The 23271-nt window shown below is 37.4% G+C and overlaps 1 protein-coding gene across 3 annotated transcripts; it reads right to left on the bottom strand.

Moving 5' to 3' along the window:
• Window positions 1-551: 551 nt before the first annotated feature.
• On the bottom strand, window positions 552-22261 carry LOC140157151 (caspase-3-like). Of its 3 annotated transcripts, none has more exons than XM_072180235.1 (10): window positions 22159-22261; window positions 15149-15286; window positions 13496-13748; window positions 11128-11219; window positions 9374-9541; window positions 6754-6970; window positions 4542-4631; window positions 3407-3568; window positions 2004-2113; window positions 552-1327 (listed from the first exon to the last, which is right to left on the bottom strand). In XM_072180235.1, exons 2-10 carry the CDS (start codon window positions 15278-15280, stop codon window positions 1187-1189), a joined length of 1365 nt encoding a protein of 454 aa, XP_072036336.1. In that variant the 5' UTR covers window positions 15281-15286; window positions 22159-22261; the 3' UTR covers window positions 552-1186. The 3 variants fall into 3 exon arrangements, with proteins under 3 accessions (XP_072036336.1, XP_072036338.1, XP_072036339.1); XM_072180237.1 differs by lacking the exon at window positions 6754-6970 and adding an exon at window positions 6475-6691; XM_072180238.1 differs by having other exon boundaries at window positions 11128-11216.
• Between the last annotated feature and the right edge of the window lie 1010 nt (window positions 22262-23271).

Genomic DNA, 23271 nt, shown 5'->3' with positions numbered 1-23271 from the left:
TACCAAAAAAATAGACACCTTCAGTTGTTACCAGAGCACAGCTCCATCTTTTAAGTTTTACTTTTATTTTACAATAATACTAATAGACACACATGTCACTGAGTTAACTTATAGTTAATTTTATAAACAGATAAACAAGCTCGGGTGGACTGTCATAATATATTACCTTAGGGTAAGAGAAATCAGAACCAGCAGGAATCGACAAAGGCTCTCAAGATTTCCTGTCAAGAAATGTAACTTGCCATTTCACCCGACTCCACAGTTATTAAGCCCGGATATTCGGGTACCCGCCCATTTTTTCCATACCCGGATACAAATTCCATTTACGGATTACCCAAAAAAAAAAAAAAAATTGAATTTATATCCATTTTGAAATCATTAATAGAGTATGACATGAGTACAAATTTATTCAAAACACATAGGCCTACAATTTTTTTTTCCGAATAAGTCAACCATGAATGATCCTAGCATTTACCTCTAGGTCCAGGGACACTACAAAGCCGAAAAAAAATAAATAACTTTTTTTTAACGTTTGATACTGGTACCGGTTACCCGCCTCGAAATTCACCTCGGTACCGAATACATCATTACCCGATAGGTCACAGCCTTAATCTTAGCGGAATTAAGCAGTTCATGATTCTCTCTCCTTCCCTGGCGTATCTGGCAGTATAAATATATTTATTATTTGCAAAGAAAGGGCTTATCTGTCAGGTTAATTTGATCAGAAATATGCTTTTGCAGGGCAATCTCTAAGAGTAGAATCCGATTTATGCAAAAGGCCATGCAGTTTGAACTGGTTTTCAAAGGGGGGGGGGAGGGAGTGGAATGATGCCAAAATTGTAGTTTAAAAGTTACAACAGGTGTAACAGAGAGAAAGTAAGAAGTATAATGAACCAATAACATGCCAGATAATCTTGCATTCACAACTTGAATATAATGCACAGAGGCTCAACCTTCAGCTTGTCAAATTAGTTCTTTGTTCCACAGTGAAGTTCACTTTTAATATTGCTGACAGAAAAATCTTCACATAGATGTGCGAAGCAGCATAGTCTTTGATGTGATTTTGTGCAGTACAGTCCTGTAATGACTGACCTCCCGTTTTGTTTATACAATGATTCTGGGGGCGCTTCATCTGCGAAATACTGCTGAAGAATAACAAGGGTGGTGTAAAAAGTTCAAAGTGGCTCTATGATGTTGGCTGTGCCGTCCGTCCTCCATAGAGTCCAGGGAAGAAGAACAGTTTCTTCCTTAGCATCGTTACTGGTGCTGGCATCTGTTTGTGTTTGCCTGTCGATGATTCAAAAGCTTTGGCAACTTTGTTGTTCACCTGGTTGTGATTAAAAAAAGGAAGAGATATTTTGCAAGGTTTTAAAGCTGTAATGTACGATCTTATGAAATTGGTTAATTTTTTCAAACCTGTAATGTTTACTCATGTCCCAACTTGCACCTAAATGTAATTTGCCATATTTGATGTGCCTGGAGGCCGGTCAACAGAGCAATTTCAACATAAAGTCATATAAACGGCAAAAATAACCAGTGGGGTTTCTTTCACCTTAACTTGTTATTTCAGCTTTAAATGGACAGAAACCCTTTCCAGCAGTTATTACTAACATTACTTCAGCATTTTGGGCAAAGAATAACAACATTCAAATTTGAAGGAATGTCTGGCTTTAAATGGAATTTATTTTCTCACACCTATATTGACAAACTGATACTGACAACCCTGTTCTAATGGTGGATGGTCAGGGTTTTTTAATCATTTTTTTCTGGAAGAGGCAAAAATATCCCCCCCCCAAAAAAAAATCGGACAAATGAAAAAAACCAGTCAATTTCAGTCAAAATCAATTCACTTCAGCTTTAAAAAGTCTGCTATTACTTGCATACAGCTAAACAAAATCCCTAAAGCGCAAAATCTATGTTGGTTGGGTCAGTAGAACGGGTTTTTTTGTGGCTTTCAGGTGTAATGCATAATAAGTTATAATGTAAGTATTAAACTGACTTACCATTGTCATTATAGAGAGCAAGTCTTCTTTTCTTGAAAACTCTACCAATGTCTCACATAGAGCTTGTACAAACCAGCTACCACGCTCTGAATTCCTCCATGAAACATAGCCTGTAGCGAAACACACAACATACACAAAATCAGTCTATCACAAAAATCTCTGAACCCCCACACCCATATAATTTTTAAACATAATTATATAAATATTTCTGGCACAGTGACCATGTCCATGTTTATGCTAAAATGGTGGAACAAATTCAAATACACTTAACCCTAATGCTAAACATGGTTTTTGGCCATCAGAAAGGAAAGGAACGAAAAAGGAGAGAAGATGAACAAAGAATTTACTTGGCACCCAGGGATTCGATCCTTAGGCCCCACGGGTGCAAAGCACTCGATCACCGACCGGTAGCCACGGGTCTTCCACTGCTAAACATGGTTTTTGGCCATCAGAAAGGAAAGGAACGAAAAAGGAGAGAAGATGAACAAAGAATTTACTTGGCACCCAGGGATTCGATCCTTAAAAGCACTCGATCACCGACCGGTAGCCACGGGTCTTCCACTGGCCCGGCCAACAAAAGCGTGCCTATAACTCAGATTGATTGAGTCATGGCATCACATGGGATGCATGCATGCATAGTGGTTTTGCTTTGTAAGATTTCATAGAGTTAAGGTTAAAGTAGCTCTGCCAGTTCTGGCTTTAAGCCCTCCATATAATATATACTTTGTTCCGCTTATAAACGGGTAAGACTCATAACATTGTTACATAGAATCATTAGAATGGTGTGCATTTGGGTGCAGCATCTAAACTAGTTGCACTTTGCGTAATGTATGCATGACTGACGCACGCTTATGTGACTTTACCTCAGCTAAGTTAGGACTTAAAATGATCACTGGTAACTCTAAATGTCTTAAATTGGAAAAATCGTCCTTCTTTTAATACCCTGGTTGAATGGGGAATTAGGTTTGGCTGACAATAGAAGACACTCAAAAGAAGGACCAAAACAAGCTCAAATTAAGACCAAAATAAGCTGAAAGTTGGATGAATGCACTTGAATGTTGGATCAGTCAATACAGTCACAATAGGAAGAAGTACTTCACTCAAGAGGGCACTCAAGTGAAGTGGATTGAGTAAATTTGGCTTGTATTGGTCTTACTTTGAGCTAGTTTTGGAGTGGTTCAGCTTATTTTGGTCTAACTTTTGAGTGTTTTGGTCCTACTTTTGAGTGTTTTTTATTGTCAGCTAATGCTAATTCCCCATTCAAACTAAAGATTAAAAGAAGGACGATTTTTCCAATTTAAGACACTGTGTGTTAGCAGTGATGATGTCCGCCGCAGAAACAAAAGACAATAATTTTGCAAATTATAAGCCAAACGAAGTATAAAATTTTGACTGAAACCAACCTGGTACAGTAGCAAAAGCAAGCAGCATGTCACTCTGGTTTGGTAGTTTACTCCTGGCTCTCCATGAATCAGTTGCTTCAAATTCCAAGGTAAGCAGTCTTTGGGCTTCTTCCTCTGGGTTAACAATACTATCGCCAGAGTCATTGACAGGTGGCACATCTTCTGTAAAGACAAAAGGATGGAAAAACTGTTCTGTTTATAGGCAGTCCCATTTCAATGTGCAGTATGGATAATAAATAAGGTACCAGTTTTTGAAAATGACCTTATAGCCTATGTGAGGGTAGATTTCAAAATCACTGTGGCTATAATTTGCGCAAGGATGTTCTCTTTCATTTGAGATAGTTGCCTGGCTCAAATATCCCTGACTCGAAATACATGGACAAAATTGACCAATGTCACATAGTCCTTGTTGTAATGTGTATCTACCAATTTCAGGCCACAACTGAAACAATTTTGGCAAATTTGAGCATTAACGCTGCAAATTTTCATGCGCATGTGTCCCAGTAAAGTTATTTTTTGTAGCAGATCAGCGGAACGATTTGGAAATGTTGCCTCGTAGAATTTTCATTGTCAACAATCGTCAAATCTCAAAATCCGATGTCAGCAAGTTGTTGACAAAGCAATACATTAATTAAGTCAAATATTAAGTACACAGACAATGTTATGCGTCATTTATTTACATCAAAATATTACCGTCAACTACACATAATCAAATCGGGAGCTTACCACTACAAAATGAAGTCTATAATCCATCATATCATTGTCATCTTATGCTCAATTATTACTTTTTTTTTTATTTCATGGCAAATAATTGTGATCTTAAGCTTATCTCTAATATCTTTAATGACTAGTCTTTGTCCACAATTAGTCCATGTTTGTCAACAATTGGGAAAATTGCTTTGTTGACAATATTGTTGACAACTGCTAATTTGTCGACGACAGCCATACTCCCGTGGCTCGGCAGCTCAGGTATGCCCTTGCTGGATGTGTAATACCACCATGTCAATTTTGGCCAAGTTCTTGTGTTTACTATGCAAGTTGTTGTGTATGTGGATAGTGGGCCTATTTAATTGCTTTTTATCGTGTCATCGCACAGTGCACTACAAATCACCAGGGTTTATCTGTGGTTTGTTACCTTGTCTATCCGGCTGATTCATGGATTCTTCATTGTTAACTACAGCAGCATCTGTTGAGTCAGTAGCTTCTACTCCACTATCAAATCGCTCTGAATATGAAGAGAATATATATATGACTTTTAAATCAATAATATGTGATTTGCATAAGAATAGATTCCTATTCAAATGTTAGTTTCACTGATCACATTGTCCCCGAGCCAAACAGTTAAGGTAAAACAAAGAAACTTGCTATTTCATTCCAGTGCCTACACTGCATGTATTAGTTTGGCAATCGTATTACATGTATTAATGAGTGGAGCTTCACATAGCTGGGATGTATAAATAAGATATAAGACGAATAGCAATATGCACACAGTTTATACGTCACTGATTCAATGATACATATAATACACACAAGCTCACATGCATGAGACGTGTTAACCATCACCTCAAAATAAAATCGGAGATCTCCGGATTCAATATAAAAATTTCAAAATTTTACTGTTATTAAAGAACTTCAGGCTTACTCTTTCACATGGTATTTTAATACAACATTGGGCATTACAATCATGCAAAAAAGTAGAAATTTGATAAAAATTGAGGGTGTTGCTGTGGATGAAATTGTATATTATGGCTTTTACAAAATCATCTACCAATTATTTGATCATGTATAACACATGCACATACACAGCAAACTTGTACCGAGGACTACCAACTTCATCCAACACTATCCATTATAATAATCTTCTTGATTAACTTAGGGAACAAAACAAATAGTCAATGAAGCATGAGGGATGTTTAAACTGTCAAGATTGGTTTATGTATGCTCTGAGAAAAAAAACACCACTGGTATTTTGACCTACCGTATTTGTTCCATTAACCGCCCAAAGCGCTTAACAATGTCATTTTGCGTGGGCGCTTATTTCTTACATTGTTTAGCCCACAATACGTAAAAATGGCCCAAAATATTCATCCATCATCATCAGTGTGTATGTTTCAGACCATGATTCAGATTTGCATGGGCAGTTAATAAAACTAATACCACAGTGTAAAGTCACTGAGTAGGCGCTTAGGCCAAAAAAAAGTGTTTGTTTGCCCAGACATGGGGTAGAAAGGAGTGGGTCGGTAGGTTGATTTCCTTGTATTTTTTGGTTTTTTTGATCTGTACACGTGTTGCAGCAAGTGGGGTAAGAGAAAATATACGACATTCAGCCTTACATTTTGTACTTGTGTCAAACTTAAATGTATTTCAACCTTTCCATATAAAGTTTAATCTCTTTGGCAACAAAATCTTGATAAAGATTCAGTATAAATCAATGCATGCTTGTTGCAAGGGTGACGGCTGGGAGCCTGTAGTACATAATCCCAGACCGCTCGTCATGCTTGGTTCTATTGATCTTTTCGATAAATCCCATAAGCCTTTGCTAGTACACCTGAGAACTCGTCATTTGACATCACGCCGACTTACAATGCGCAGAAACGATGTTCGTAAAACGATGTTCGCATCGGCGCAGATCGGCATGTCAAATGACGAGTTCTCAGGTGTACTCGCAAAGGCCTATGGGACTTACCAAAAAAGGTCAATTGATGTTGATTGATTGTAAAGGGCTAAATGGGAAAAATAAAAGTTGCAATTGGCAGGAATATTAACTTTCAAGTGTCATTTGGCATTTTTGATAGGAAAAAACATAATTTTCTTTATTTTTGTTATTTATTCATTGAAAAAAAAAAAAAAAAGTGTTTGATGTTTTTCAATTTTTTGGGTCGGTCGTGTCTGGGCAAACAAACACTTTTTTTTTTTTGGCCTTATAGGAGGCATGTGTGGTTAATGGAATGAATACAGTATTCCAGTTTTATTTCAGATGTGAGAGGTTTTTTAAAACAAAATTAGTGACATTTATAGTACTTCATTGTTATTTTTTGGTTTGTCCCCTTACAAGCAGTGGGTCTTACCTCCCCGGCATGCTTGCAGGAAGAAAAGCTTAGGTTTACCCGCCATGCTCGGGCAGTTTTGCCCGTCAAAGTAGCGTGCCAGATCGTCAACCTTCACAAGGTGTTCGTCGGTACCATAAATGGCGCCATCGATACCGTGGCTGAGAATGGCAATTATTAAGCAGTCAAAGGGACTGTGGTTGAGTTGTGATAATTCACGCAGTGCCTTTTGCATTTGCTAGAAAAAACAAACGAGACATAAAATGTAAGTATGAGATGAGTACAATAACAAAAGCTTACCTCCTCTACATGCTTGAAGGAAGAACAATTTGGGTTTGCCTGCCATTGTCGGACAATTCTGACCACTGAATGGGTTGATGATGTCTTCGATTCTCACGAGACCTTCATCAATGCCCAATATACCGCCCTCAATGCCATGGCTCAATATAGCCACGACAAGACAATCAAATGTACTGTGATTGCTACGGGCTAATTCCTTCAAGTTATGTTTCATTTGCTGTACATAAATGAGAGAGGGAAGATGCATAAAAAACAAAACAAAACAAAAGCAAATTGTATAGAGAACAAAATCAACAGCAAGCTGGATCAAAATTCTGCAATTTGACCATTGACAATGAAATAAAAACGTTGGAAAAGGGATCATGGTTAAGAGTAAAGGGTTAGTGTGAATGTTAGGTTAGGCTTAAAGGATCCAAAATGAGCGTTTATTTGCGTTTTGACAGTATTTTTGTGGGACATGAGAGCACCTCAGACCTGTCGAATTGCATTCTGAATCTGAAGCATGTCTTTCTGATATCAAATAATTTTCATTTTTAAAAATCCCAATATAATACAAATTTTATGACAAATTATAAAAATTTGATATTTTTCAAATTTTTATATATAACAGTCCTCGAAGTAAATTATATAAATCTAATGATATATTCTTAAAGTGTATGTAGCAGGGAGGAAAAGCAGGCGGTCAATTGAAAATTTTGACCTTTCATATTGAAGATATGGATTTTTTCCCAAAAAGACCTAATTTTTTTTGGTGTTTTTGGAAAAAAAATCCATATCTTCAATACGTAAGGTCAAAATTTTCAATTGATCGTCGGCTTTTCATCCCACCTACATACACTTTAAGTATAAATCATCAGATTTATAAAGTTTACTTCAAGTACTGTTAAATATCAAAAATATCAATTTTAATGATTTGCCATAAAATGTGTATTAAATTGCTAATTTCAAAAATCAAAATTATTTGGTATCAGAATGACATTCTTCGTATTCAGAATGCAATTCGATATGTCTGATGTGCTCTAATGTCCCAAAATAAATACTGTCCAAACGTTCATACCCCAGCCCTTAATGTACACTTTAAATATATAAAATATAAATCCAAACTGGATCAAAGAGTTTTAAAGCAGAGCTACCAACATTGGAATATGTAAATGCAGAAGATTTCTGCCAAGTGTAAAAAAAGCTTAGGATGTGGCGCTCTCGCACCAAGGCCCTTGCGTGGGATCAGCACCCTGAAAGCTCCTGGAAGTTACCTTTTGAGACCCTTAAGAATGCATTTCCAAGGCTACTCAATTGTTTCTTCTTTTTTTTTTTGCAAAAAGACAGGACAAATGGGCGTCTAATTTGTTTCAATTATTGAGCCAGATGGCTGTAAATGCAGAAGATTTAGCCAGATGGTTGCAAATGCAGAAGATTTAAAATGTTTTGCAGAAGACAGAAGATTGTCAGCTAATGAGGAAGTCTTCTGCCAGATCAAGAAGGGTTGGCAGCTCTGTTAAAGGCATCCTTGCTGATTGCAATAAACATGAGCACAAATGAGCATGAAAACTGGAGGGGTTGTAGCATCGCTAAGGTGGAACCAGCTAGGGGTATCAACCTGCTTAATGCTTTTACTTGTCTTATGTTAGTGGCAGCATAAAGCACCTTCTTGGTAGCTCTTTAGTGGATCAGAGATGTCACAGGCTGACCCAAAAATCCTTGCGAAGCGTGAAGCGAGCAAGCTCTCAGCATAACACGGCCGGGGCCGCTTAAGGGCCCCCGGTGGAATCAGGGCGAAGCCCGGTAGGGGTCGAGAGGTAATCCCCAGAAGCCAGATGGTTTCTGCACATTTAGCACCACAGTAAAGGCCATTTCAGAGGGTAAAAAGAACAGTTCAAAGCTCCTGGCTTGTTCTACACTTTTAATGGTCCAGGGCCACTCCAAAAGCAAAAAAATAAAAATAAAAAAAAAAATCCGAAATGTGACATCTCTGACTGTGGATACATACGTAGGGCCTACAAAAAAAACCCTATTATCCTGCCTGGCTGGGAAATCCCACCACAGTTCATTCACCTATTATAAAGGCCTGAATACTGGCTGGACTCAGATGACAGACACATCCCATCTGTTTATAAACATTGGTCAACGTATTCTCTAAATTCACTATAAAGCGTGTTCAGACACGTCTACTGAGATGAGAATTAGTAGTACATTAGGTTTCCTTATTACGCTACTAAGTATGTTAATACTAATTTATAAATAGCATGTCTAATTGGCTGACATACTAGTAAAAAGAAAGCATTTACATATCCCAATAACATTCAGCAAAAGGCTGCTTCAAATTTTGATACAAAGTGCCAAAGTATTGCGCAATATGCCGGTCTCACTGCAAAAGACCCAATGCAGACTTAACTGCGAGTCACAGACATACATGTACACAGATAATAGCCTGGAGCTCTGACTCCACCAAAAATAAGGAATTCATGTATTGAGAGGTAAATTTGACTTTAATAGAAACCCATAAGAAATGGTAAGAAATTATGCTTGCTTCCAGGGAAATAATCATTTGTTACAGGCCTGTGCACAATACATACGAAATTTATATCGGTATTCCACTACGGTACCACTAGTGCGTACTCACCCCTGCTCTAAGATCTTCATGTGTATCTACATTAAATCCTAGCTGTTGGAATACAGCTTCTAAGTTGCGCTTGTCCACATCTGTTCCTTGCCTGGTCTTCATTGTGCGGAAATGTTTATTATTGATGATATAAGCTAGACCACGGGGTTTGGACTGCATCTGGTAAACCTGTTGCAAGTAATGACAAAGATGGTTTACATATTAGCTTATAAGGGAGGAGGGTGTTTGTTTCTTGTAGGTGGTCTGAAAACCAAAATGCAAAATGCATTTTTTTCATTTTTTATTTTTAGAGTCCAGATTTATGGTAAATTATTATACAAATCACACACATTTAAATTGTCAAGTAAGTCAACTGCTTAGTGCCAGAAGTACAATAGCTGTCATGTGTAGCAGAATAGTCGACTGCAGATCCGTTGGATAACGCTTTTTCAATTGGAAATGAACTTTGCTGCTTGGATGATGTCACAATGAGGTTAGCATTTATTCCGTATTGAAAAGTGCGTTCCGACGGATATCATCTGCACTCGACCGGCCTCGTAGCTGCCATGTGTAGATGAGTACGGTATAATATAATGTCACTTAATGTGTGCAAATTGCCAAATGTTCACAGGGCAGCTATTGAACTTACCCACATCTGGCATTGAGCAATCAAAGTGCAGAGTAGGTTAAACATGAAAATAATAAAAATTAAGTTTCAGGAAAATTATAGATTGATTTTTGTAGGATTTATTGATTTCATATTGCTTGTAAACAGAATGTTTGAGAAAAACATCTGTTGAAAAAACTTTTTTGCTACAAAATGTAATTTTTGGAATCAGTCTGAGATCCTGACCTTGCAGTCTAGATACAAGTCTTGTGTAATTATTGCTGTTGCCCATATTCACAGCTCAAAATCTTGGAATAAGTTTAACATCCATTCTGTGGCTGACAATGTGCATGAGCACTAATTGGGTTTTCCCCAATTTGGCAATCGCTATGCATGAATATTGAGTGGGTTTTTCTCATTTGACAATTATGCAAGATAGGAACAGCACTGGTTACATTGATTTGCTAAAAGGCAGTACAGCTGCCAGAATTCCCATGCTGTTTGGTTTATGGATTTCAACTGGAATATCCCATTACAACAGAAAAACTGAAAACAGAAACCAACAATAGCTTTGTTATGCAATATTAAAAAAATTGAACATCCCCATTCTCTTCTTCAATGAGTGGGGAGCACAGACCAACCAGTTTCTTCGGACCAGACCAGAGTCTGGGGACGGGGAGGCTATTTTACTTAATTTTTGGTCTGGTCCAAATCAGGGAGTCAAGTAACGGGGTTGGGTCAGGTCACATTATTATTGTACGACAGACTGGAGAATTGAGTCCAAGGGCAAAAATTTCAGGTATGAGAATGGCTTTTTTGAAAACTGTCTGAAAAAATGTGTGGATTCAGCCTTAAAAGGACAAAACAGACTAAAAAAATAACAACGCATACCGTAAAACCCCGTCTACAAGCATATATAGTGTTTTTATAAAAGCTTAATTAATTCGAAGCAAGCGTTAATATACCAATACCAAGATCGGTCTTAAAATAATACTTGTTTGTATATGCTTGGATCCGTAATTTATTTGCTCAAACTCCATAATGGCGACTGGATTAATGTAGCTTTCATCAGAAGCACACTATATGCTTGTAGACGGGGTTTTACGGTATATTTGGACAACAAACATGTCTGATTTCAGGCAAAACCTGAAAATTCTATTGCACTTACATGATCTACATCCACATCAGCTGTTGACATGACTGTTGGTTCTATCTTCACATTGGTAAAGCTGACAGGTGTCTCTGGATTTGGCCATACTTCTGAAATGAATACAAATAATATTTCATATTCGCTGTCGTAGTGCACGTTACAATATGACCGTTGCCAGGTCAACTGGATCACGCTTTCTTTGTTACGAACCAGTGATTGAAATGATCACAACACAAAGCCTATGGCATATCAAAATTCGGAACAGGTGTTTGAGCCCAGGCTGGGAGCAGTAACCAATGGTTACTAACATGCACTACGACAGCGAATTGGGGTAGATAACTGGTAGTATTTCAATTCCCCTAATATTAGTGGAAGATTCTTTTTTAGACACAGTATCATCAGCGGAGTAACTCAGTAAGTGCACACTATTTTCAAGTGTGCAATTGAGTATATAATCATATGGTGTTATTGACTATATTACATGTATAATTGTGATACAAGGAAGATACAGGTTTGTTCCCTATTTAGACAATTGTCACAAACAATCAGATTCCTTTTTAACCTTTCTCAAACTCTATGATCAACTGGAATTGTTCATGCACCTGGCAAATGCTTTGATCGAAGTGCATTCATGTTTGCAATGAATAAGAGCACTAAACGTTGTGTCCATACCTTTATAACCTGTAATACTCATGATATAACACATAGATCACTTTAAACTATTGTCCAAAATAATGGATGTACACTATTTTTATTCCCATGCATCACAATTCAATTGGCTAATTTTCTCCCGTGTAGCATTAGCACAGGGCTATGGAGTACTACACAGACTCTCCTTGTCCCGGGGCACTCAAATATGAGAGTGTACGCATGCGTGACCAATTTTTTTTCCAACACCCCCTAAACAAGTTTTCCTCTGTGAGCAAAATGACCCCCTAAGCAAGTTTTTAGCGCTTTCCCCAAAAATTTGACCCCTAAACAAGTTTTTGTCTAATTTTGACCCCCTAAACAAGTTTTTGTCTAATTTTGACCCCCAAAACAAGTTTTTGTCTATATTTGACCCACTTTACAAGTTTTAATGGATTATGACAAATTGAACAATTTTTGTAGGCCTATTAACTTGCCATTGAACACTAAAAGTCTACCGGATATAGGCCTACCCCCCTCCGGTATACCATACCACTTTAAAATATAAATAATGACACAATGAATTCAGAGTGTAGGCCTACCATGAGGTCTTTCAGATTCATAGCTTGTTACATGAATCTGATTGGATTCTCGATAAGTTTTGTGAGAATATAAAATCAGGGCTGTCAACTTTTTGGAATTGCTTGGCGTGAGACAGAGGCGTACCGGGATTTGCCGACTCCAATGTTCATTTTGTACCATGATTATTTGAGCCATGGCGCTCGAGAATGTGAAAAGGGAGGGGGGGGGGGTAGGAGTAACAAATTATTCATGACAATGCGTGAGATTTTACTCATTTTGCGTGAGATAGGCGTGAGATTATACTACCTTGGCGTGAGACCGTGAGAAAGTGACCCAATGCGTGAGACTCACGGCCAATGCGTGAGAGTTGACAGCCCTGATAAAATACCAATACACAGCGTAATTTATCCAGAGGCAACGTTAAGCAGTATTCACATCGTAGTTGGTTCCGAATTCGGCACCTAAAGTTGATTACCGTGTCCCGGTATTGTGTGCCCTTTTCATACTTTCTACTACAAATATAATTTCCTAATGTAATCCAGAGAAGGGGAACTCACAAATCTACCAGCAGGAGTAGTAAATAATGTAAAGGTCCTGAAAATCTTTTTGAAATACATGATATTTTGTTCGTCTCCCCGTTTGTCCACTGAACTATATACCCATCACAATTTTATATGACGTCATTAATTATAATTAATATGCACATTTTTAAAATCTAAACGGTATTTTACCACAGAATTTTAATTCTGTGTATTTTACAGAGAAGTACGAGGCCATGGTTAAATCACATGTAATACGTCATGAAATATATTTGCATAACATAGTGACACTTTAGGTTTGGATACGAATGGGGAAATCCGGCACTGGAATAAACTTTTTCGAATCGGAGTTTCAGCAGATTTGAAAAGCGGATTAAAATGGTACCCTAAATGCGTTACAAACGATTTTAAAACTACCCCTTTTCATGAAAATCACCGTTTTTTACCCCATTAACGCGTCACGTGCCCAACCAAGAAAAAACAACCCTTTTCACGCGTTTTTTTGGTCACACATGCTTACATCATTATATTTGAGTGGCCCCCCCGGGCTCCTTGTTTAATATTTCTGTATGACAAGGATGTCCTTAACACTTGAAACATTAATAATAGACTAAATACCTCAACTGGTCATGACTTACGTGCAATACCCTCCGTTTCCATAGGGGTCTCTCCTGTTGGACTTGTAATGACACCTTTATTTTCACTAATGACTTGCTGACCACTACCGGTAAATGGTGGGGATTGGTAGCTTCCACTGTTGTCTAAAAGCTCTGCCAGATGGCCTTGATTTGAGGAACGTAACGCTGCTATAAATGCACCAAAGGCTAACGGTCCACGAGTCTCTATGCTGGTCAGTATGGCACTGTTTTGGGCACGCTTTGTAGGTTTGGCCTACAATAAAAATAACAAAATAAGTTAGCTTCTGTTAAGATTTCATTTTGTGGAATTCTGCATTGTATTGCCAACCTTCACATCTTTCAAGTCTGCAAATCAAGAAGCAAGCAGTGTTTACTCAGAGGCTGTATGTCTCAATTTTGGCCCAGTGAAAATTATTTTTGTCTCACTAAAATTTATAATGCTGTATTACAATTAGTGAATTTGGGGAATTACTGGGCCAAAATTGGGCCATTTTGGGAAGAAAATGTTTCATTTGGCGCACCCAATTTCCAGAGAGAGTAAACACTGGAAGCAAGTCAACCGAATATCAAAATATCCCAGGAGTGGACTACATCTACCGGTACTTAATTAACTAACATATACCGGTAAATAACAACTAATTTCTAACAATATAGGTACTAGGGCCTATATCTTTGTCTTTTGTTACATTTTGGTTTCAATGCTTTTTCACTTTTCCTTATTAGGAGTGACTAATTCTAAACTTCTAAACTAATGTAATTTTTGGTCATTTCTTGTTCCTATTTCCTGCCGGGGAACAGCCTGTACACCCTTCTTCTTCCTGTACATGAATTTGTTGTGCCTCAACATATTGATCTGTTTACCAACAAGGGTCATGTCACATAGCAAAACAATCATTGATCTATTTTATACTTCTAAACCTGAGTTATATAGTGAATGTGGTGTTATACAAACATCAATAAGTGACCATTACATGATTTATGCAGTTAGAAATTGTAAACCAGTGAAAGGTTTTTCCACATCCATTATGTGCAAATTTAACTGTGCACGATCTTGGAATCTAGGATTATTTGCAGATCAGAACCGGGATGGCCATTCCCTTTTCCAATAGCTCTGACACTTAACATACACAAGGATGACTCTTCTGTACACAGGATCGACCAACGACTTATGAACCATGAGATGTTGCACATTTACATGTTTGGGGTGAGTAGAAATTCTAAAATTGTATTCTATACTGCTTCACAATCAAAGAAATAAACACAGATAAATCAATCTCATAGTAACTTTTTTGCATTTTTCTCAAAAAATAATACCACACTGGTAACAAAAGTTATGTATACTATTGGGGCAAGGAATCAAATTACTACACTGAAATTTCAGTGACTCAAGACAAGCGGTTCAGTTTATATGATAGGAAATGAGGTACATTCGAGCGGTACCTCTTTTCTTATCATAAATAACGAACCGCTTGTCTTGGGTCACTGAAATTCCAGTGTAGTAATTGGATTCCTTGCCCCTATATACATAACTTTTGTAACCACTGTTTTATTAGTTTTTGAGAAAAATGCAAAAATAGACACAAATTTATCGAGGGGTTTAGTACCCCCTTAAAACTGTTTAAATATCCAAGACTGAGGGTGACAAAAACTTACTTGAAATTCTTCTATTTGCCATGGTTCATAAATATTAGCACCCACTAAATGTTCGTAAACCCATTCTGCTTGGAGATCTTCCACCAGCCGAACACGATTCGTCCTTAAGATTTTTTTATGGTTTTTATCCATGACTGTCTGAAAAGGATAATAGAGAGCAGGTTATATTAGAATTTAAGTAAATGCTCAATCCAAAAATACCTTGGCAAAATTAAGCATTTTTGGCCACATTTGTTTACCAATGTTTTTTGTTGACTTGTTACATACAACAAGTGTCTGATCAGTACATGTAGGTTTCTATCTGAAATGCCGATCACTGATCATGTGGTGAACAGATCGGGCAAATCTGATGCCAATTCAGATCAATTTTGAGCCATGGGAGAGCTTGGCACAATGGTTAGGGTACTTGCCTTTAGTGCATGAGGTCCCGGGTTCAATTCCCGGCGGTGGCGATTTGCTGGGATATTGACTTGGAAAAAATAGTCTGAAATTAATTGGCAACATCTGTAGATTAAATTCAGACTTCTGCTCTCCCCATGGTTCATTTAGAATTGAGTAAATGAATCATGAAAGTACTCCGTCCTTTGGAGGGGACGTTAAGCCGTCGGCCCCGTGTGCAGAAAGCCATATTTTGTATGTATCTCACAGCCAGTTTCGAAAAGAGTAGGGTGTTAACCCCTGACTGTTCCCAACCCGTCCCAGTATTCAAATGGACCCCAATGGAAATAAGCTTCAAAAGAGGCTTTCTTGGGTTATCCAGGGTTGTCAAAAAACCCGAACAAATAAAAAAAAAATAATAAAATAAAGCCCAAGCACATGCTGGAGCCTAAAGTGGTTTAGTAGAAATGCTCAATTCAATTATTCCTAATTGTGTAATTTGTGTACTGTGATTGGACAGAACAAACGTAGGACAAAATGGTACTTTAGGATATTCCAAAATGATGTCATTTAGCATACAATGTATATTGCTTCTACCCTCAGGGCAAATGCTACAATGCACAAAATACTGCACAGCATGAAGCCCCTGGCACACCGTCGACGTCCTATACGATAAATATAAATTTAATACTCCGTTGGTGAGCGGCGGCGAGTGGTAGTGAGCGACAGGTAGTGGTATTTCACTGAACGCAAGAAAAGGAGTTCTATCTGATTGGCTAGCAATCGATCGCTTAGGTCGCTCAGTAGTCAACTACAAACTCATGCATTCAATTCGATTGAAATCGATTATTCTATTATTGACGAAGATAAAGAGCGTGATAGTGTGTCAATAATGTACATTGTATTGCACCTGGTTTTACCAGCATTCCTTTATAAAATAATTTTCTCAAAGAGTTAAATATTATCAAAATTTTTACTCAGGATTTCAAATGTTTTACATCAAAATTGCAGTTAAACATATCCACAGCAAAATACCGGTCCTCACTAATTAGTACATTTAATTTCCAGTTAGTACATTTAAACGAAACCTGTGATTTACGTGACAACAAATAAAATTTTCTTACAATAGAAATATCATATGGGATACTGATATGGTAGGCCGCAACCGCCACAACGTGGAGCTGCTACGCGTAGCTGACTTTTTGTTCCGTGGAGCCAAATTGACCAATCATGTTAGAGTTTTTCATTACTCGGAGGTAAAACTGACCAATCAAGTACGACTTACTCATTACGTGAAGCGAATTTAGTCATTAAGAATTTGCCAGGCGAGCTTCACGTAGTTGCAAGATATCCTCGGTCACGATAGTTATGATTCAAAAAGTAATTTATGAAAAGTACGAACCGACTTATTATTAAGATGGACATGCACTCACAAGAAACTCATACAGTATTGTACACAACTATATAGCTAGGCAGAGTGGTGGTAAACCATGCACACAATTCTGCGATCTGCAGTGTATCGCCGGGAGCTGATTTGTACATCTTATGCATGGGCGTGGCTCTGCGAATTCGACCTTCAGCAAACCAGTTCGGATTTACTTTATATACTAGTAGTAGGCCATACATACTGTAGTTACGGTACTGCCCGTTTTCCTATACACAATACTCAGTGCGCTCACCATTGACGCGTGACCTAGTGTATGTTAGCAGTATTATGCCATTGCCTATATGACGTCACTGTGTAAAAAATAACCAGTCAATATTTAAAGTATTCTCTGAAATTCTAGAAAATATAGTTTTGTAACATTTCCTAAATTTTTAGCTAATTTAGGTGTTTGGAAATATTGGTACTAGGAAGGATATGTAAACGACAGATAACACCAAAAAATATGAACAAATTATTTCTAAACCGTGTTAAGTCTGCAAACCATTATGCTTCTCATTTTCAAGAACGCTGGTTAACAATAAGCAGACTATTGTCTCATTTAAGTAAACAAAAGCCCAGACAGTATTGTTACCTTGCGTTCGCTTTATAATCATTCACCCAACTGAAACTATAATACCAGCTCATTGTTCATTGCACAGGTAAAACAGACACAAGTGCAGTGTGTATTTAACCAGAGAAGATCTGATGTAACATAGTTGAGCTGTTTTCATTGAGTGTTATCTTGGTTTAATAGCTTTTAATGGGGTTTAAGTCCTTCAAAGGTCGTGGTGAATTCTACTGTAGACATGACTGCATCATGATTATTTTAAAGTCAACAACATTCAACAATATGGTCACCGTGATAGTATGACAGTATCAGTACCGTGGGTGTCAGTGATCCTGGCCTGACACAGTAGACAAACAAACAAACACGCCACACACATGGCACATGCATGCAAGGTAACATTGACTATACACTAATCAAACAATGGTATTGATCCTGTACAACTGTTGGTGGTTTATTTACATTCGATTCATTTAAAATCCACATAGTAAACATTAATTTTGGCAAGAGTTTTCTCTCTCTGGAACGATGATGCATCAACTGGCTCCGCGTAATGAAAAGATCTAACATGATTGGTCAATTTAGCTCGCATGAAGTTTAAAAGTAAGCTACGCGTAGCAGCTCCACGTTAATGGCGGTTACGCCAGCCATATACTGATCATGCGAAAATCGTAAAACATAGAATAGAAACAGTGTGGCCGGCTCTCAAAATCTCAAATTGTATGCATAGCCTGAGTCGCACGGCCTATCTCGAACAAAATCACCATGCGTAGTTGTTGAAAAACGTGAGGATTTATCGTACTACCACGGCAATTTTTAACACGAAGATATAGGGATGATGACGGTGTGCCTGGCGGCCCAAACATGCTGAGGGGTGTAATTGCGCAATAATATATACATGTAGGGCGTAGGCCCTATAGTATACTATAGCTTCTTCATGTACTACAGGGTTCGATTTAGAAAATAAAATTTACATGCACAACTCTGGTTTTTCCTCAAAATGGGCTGAATAACACAAAATTTTGCATGCACAGGCAAAATTCTACATGCACACTGCACAGAGCCAAAGTTACATGCATTTGTGCATGTAAAACCCCTCTAAATCGAACCCTGCATGTACATGTAGCCATGGCGGCGCAGTGGGAGGGCGTGTCCCTTTGAATGCATGTACACATTTATCTTACATTTTGATTAGGCAAAAAAAAAAAGTTTGTCTCAAAGCTTGCGCGCGCGTTTGTAAAATCGCACAATTTGACAAAAAAGAAATGCTGAAATTTTTTTATTTCAAAAAAAATTTTTATAGTTTTTTCTAGAAAAAATCAGCGAAAATCAGACTTTTTCTCAAAATACCATGAAAAAAGTCGGGAATAAAAAAACCAAAAAAACAAAACAAATCGCATTTCGCATTTGTTTTTAAATTTCTCGTGAGTTTTGAAATTGAGACAAACTTTTTTTTTTTTTTGCCTTATGAATTATTATAGAACTTTAGGCCCTTCGCACTTGATTATTAGTTTCCTGTTTACCGCCCACGTCCAAAATTGAAAATCTCAAAATAATTAATTATTTTATTTTTTCTCCTTTAAAATAACTTTCAACTACTTCTACTTGCCATTTTCTGACTTTATCAACAATATTAAAAATGATGAACGAACAAAGTACAACTCCACCTTCACTTATTTATAAAATCAAATATTGTTGTGAAATAATTAAATACCCGCTCTCTAGTCAAAACAAGTCAATAGTTGCTTGTAATAGTTCAAACTAAATAAAGAAAATAAAAGATAATTAATAATTAGTAATTAGTAATTAAAAGGAACCTCATCCGTTTTTCAAAATCTAAATCAAGTGCGAAGGGCCTTTGTATGAAAGGTGAATTCAAATTTGCCATCAAACTGTATCATTTTATATATCAAATTAAAGCCCTTAACGAAAGACAAAACTGAAAACCTTTTTGTCATAGCACTTTCCGTAGCAAAGTTACATCTTGTCAAAGATTGACTTTCATCATTACATCAAAAAGATTCTGATGACAAAATTCCCCAAAACGGCATTTCGGGGGTGTTTCTAGAGTCTCTTTATGATAGCAACTTTTTTTAATGGAACTGCCATCAAAATCCCCGGGCAAAATCCCTCTAAAATTATGTGCGTTTGTCTCATCACCATAAAAAATCATATATTTGGGTCAAGTGAACTATAGAAAACCAGAGAAGATGTAATAAAGAGGAGGGTCAACGGAATTATATCCTTGAGATCAGGGCATAATTTAGTCGGTATCGCATCGCAGTTTGCTACTCAATCTAGGTCACTTGCGATTCATTATTTTCGATGCATCGCATATTTTGCGATGCAAAATTTTACCACTTACAAAACATGACATACTATAAACTCACCTTGTTGTCAATAAAAGCTAATAAATTGATATGTGCATGCAACAAAATTAAGTTTGTTTTACTTATTTACCACGTTTTCCTGTTATTTGCCTTCAGGGGTCATAATTTTGGCAGTATTTTGCCTTGTATTTTGCCGTGTGTGCACACAGGATCGCTATGAAAATGGCTATCTTTGTTCTTGAATTTTGCCGATGTGTTTCTAGATATATTTTTAGGAAAACTTTTAAAATATTCCTAAAATCGGGAGGGAATTAAATCTGCTACTCAAACTTGAGAAACTGCTATACAAGTAGAATTTTGCATAGCACTTTTGCTACGCAAAATCTGATCACTAAATTATGCCCTGCTTGAGATAATCCCGTAGGTAATCCTGTCGCATCTATTCATAGTGCTTTATTCTCAAGTAGTTAGACATCCACTTGAAATATCCTATGATGTTATGCACAAATCAATTGTAGTCCCGGCCCCCAGGGGCCGGGATATGGAGACCTACCGGGATGTAATTTTGGAAACTGTTACAAACATGTACAGTCCCGGCTTAGTCTCGCAGGGCGGGCACTATTTCGTGTACATCCCCGGCCAAGTCCCGCCCTAGTCCCGGGCACCATGTTCAAAGTCCCCGCATACTCCCCGGCCCTAAGGGGCCGGGACAGGCTCTCAATCTTGTGATTGCATCGAGCAAGAACATCATCAACTTGCAGATGGCCATAGTTCTTCGCACCGCATATATTGCGTCTATCATTGATGATCAAAATATTTTTAACACTATTTAAATTGTCTGTATAGAATCGATAGCACCAGCGCTCAAATAACGGATAAATGTGGGTTTCCGCCAAATTATTTACTATTCAAGTGCATAGAAATTTCACCATATCGGCACCAGTTTAATATCGTGAACAGTTATCATTGATTTGACAATTGGCATGTGGCCTCAAAACCGAAATGGAGTTCTTTATTTATTTATGGTTTAAGAAAAATATCAATGTGCCAAAGTCATGAGCAAAAACGATTTCTGAAACCATCTTATAGGCTTAAATATTCTTTTCACCATATAGCTACATAGTTAACTAAATACCTTTAGAAGACATAGCCTATCGGTTTTTTTTTTAACTTTGCATGGAATGCGGGACTGGGGGACAGTGCAGGTCTGTATTTCGCCAAATACGAGCAGTAAAAATCTCTGAATAGCTAGGCTTTAATATTTTTAATGCATATCAAACTTTTTGAAAAACATACTTTAGGACAAAAATCCATTATCCATACTCCCGTATTCTTGACCATTTCCGTACGAAATACGGAAAAATCATACGCCTACTATGGCAACCCTGGCTGTGTTGTCTGCTTGTCTTCCACTGTCTGAAAAACAAAACCACGTGAATCGGTGCTCCTATTTTGATAGGAAATGAACCAAATGGCGATCGCCTGTATTTCACGAGCTCAAAACATTTTTTATCGAGAAACGTGTATTCCCGCGGGTAAATCGCTAGAACAGACGAGTGTTTCCCCCGCATACGACCTGGCACAGTTGTGAGTACTCTTCTATTACGTCCCGGGTACACTCCCGGGGTAGATCCCGGCCTGTTTGAGAGGCATTACATCCCCATTACGCCCCGCTTACGTCCCTCAAGACTTGGGACACATTGAGCTGTTACATCCCGGCCAAGTCCCGGGTAGGTCCCGCTATCCCGGCCCCTGGGGGCCGGGACTACAATTGATTTGTGCATTATGTGTGTGACCGCCCATGGTTGACCAATTTTCACTTCAGAATTGAAAATATTTCCAATGTTTCTATAGAGAATTTGTTAAAAAGTATGAAACGCGTGTGTTAAGGACCTGATGCTTGGATGGGATACTACATGTTGTGGATAATACAAGAAAGAAATCGAGTGCTGTAAAATTTCCCCCCAAATCCACCGTTTTTTGTAAATATATAAATTTCTAAAGAAGAAATTTTTAGGATTTTTTAGAGAGGTGCATGATTGTTGATCATTTCTATTTTATTATTTTATGTATTTTCCTGTCATTTTCATTTAAAATTTAGAAAAGTCTGATTCATTATGATCGGCTATAAAAACAAGTCGGTGCTTGACTGTCATTGTTGTCAATTCTTTGATGAGGAATCAATTTGACACAATCATGACAATCGACCAACTTTATCAACAATGTTTCCACCCTTTTTCGACACATAGATATTAAATTCATAATCACAAATCAATTACAAGATATAATAACAAAATAGAAACGAACTTACTTTGTTCTGAAATGTTTAATTAGCGTCGAAATTCAGGAAATTCTGTGTCGATTATGAGCAGACACTTGTAAATGATGTGTATACGGAAATTCCCGAGGTCGTCATTCACTTATTTACATCTATTTGAAGTATTTCAAATGTTTCCCGTGCAGATTCTGTAAACTATATCTTATATGTACTAATTAGTTGAAAGTAACTAAAACATTTATTTATGTGGTCCGTAAAATTTGATTAATTTATATTTTTTTCAATTTATATACATAATGTTAAACCTTAAGTTTTAAACAGATACAAACGAGAACAGCCATAGTCGGATGCTAGGATAAGTTTAATAATCTAAAAGTATGTACGCATGGCCAATCGCCTTTATCCTTTGTGTTCATTTGTTGCTACTAAAGAAAGTCCGAGATACTTAGGCAGATCAGGGATGTGATTCTCAGTCGGGTTCTGATTGAGTTTATAATATTGCTAATTGAGTGATGATGAGCAATGATTTCATTTCATTTTTATTTCCCAGCAAAGTTCTTTTAAAGAAATATCATTGCATATTCAAAAGGAATACGTCAAAAAACATGCAAATAATTTTGGTCCGCCATTTTAAAAAAATTAAAGCGTTGATTTTTTGACCCCCCACCCATTACCCCCAGCCCCACAGTAGGCCTATTCACTCCCCGCTTCACCAACTTTGTATAGTAAGCCTACAGGGATACATAGGCCTTTTTTATAATGGGTGTATCAACAATTGTCAAATTGAAGGGTAGGCCTATATTAAAATAGCCTATGACCGTTGTTGATGTTGTACATAAAGCTCATGTAGGCCTATACCGTATAATGGGGTAACTTCGGTCAGCGGGGTAACTTTGGTCGGTCAAATATATATTTTTAAATGGTCATATTTCCGTACAGCAATATTGTTTTTAGTCATATTTGGTCTCAATTTGTTAAGAAATATGGAAGAAGTAAAAGTCGCTCATGTCCAATATCTTTGAAAGTCGCGAAAATATTGGCATTTTTGACCAAAAATACACTGACATTTTTTACATTTTTTCAGACAAAATAAAAATCGATATTTGTGAGCAAGGATGTGTGCTTGCTTAATTTTGCAAGGGGTCA

Source organism: Amphiura filiformis, chromosome 7 (genome assembly GCF_039555335.1).
Source record: "Amphiura filiformis chromosome 7, Afil_fr2py, whole genome shotgun sequence".
Lineage (NCBI taxonomy): Eukaryota > Metazoa > Echinodermata > Ophiuroidea > Amphilepidida > Amphiuridae > Amphiura > Amphiura filiformis.
This window is presented reverse-complemented; position numbering and strand designations above follow the sequence as displayed.

What these genes read in the sequence shown, in the direction of transcription:
- LOC140157151 (XM_072180235.1), bottom strand. Translation starts at nt 15,280, where the DNA reads ATGGATAAAAACCATAAAAAAATCTTAAGGACGAATCGTGTTCGGCTG. An exon ending in CCTTCAAGCATGTAGAGGAG is followed by an intron (nt 4,632 to 6,753) that starts GTAAGCTTTTGT and finishes CTTCATATTCAG; the next exon opens with AGCGATTTGATAGTGGAGTA. An exon ending in TGCTCTCTATAATGACAATG is followed by an intron (nt 1,328 to 2,003) that starts GTAAGTCAGTTT and finishes AATCACAACCAG; the next exon opens with GTGAACAACAAAGTTGCCAA.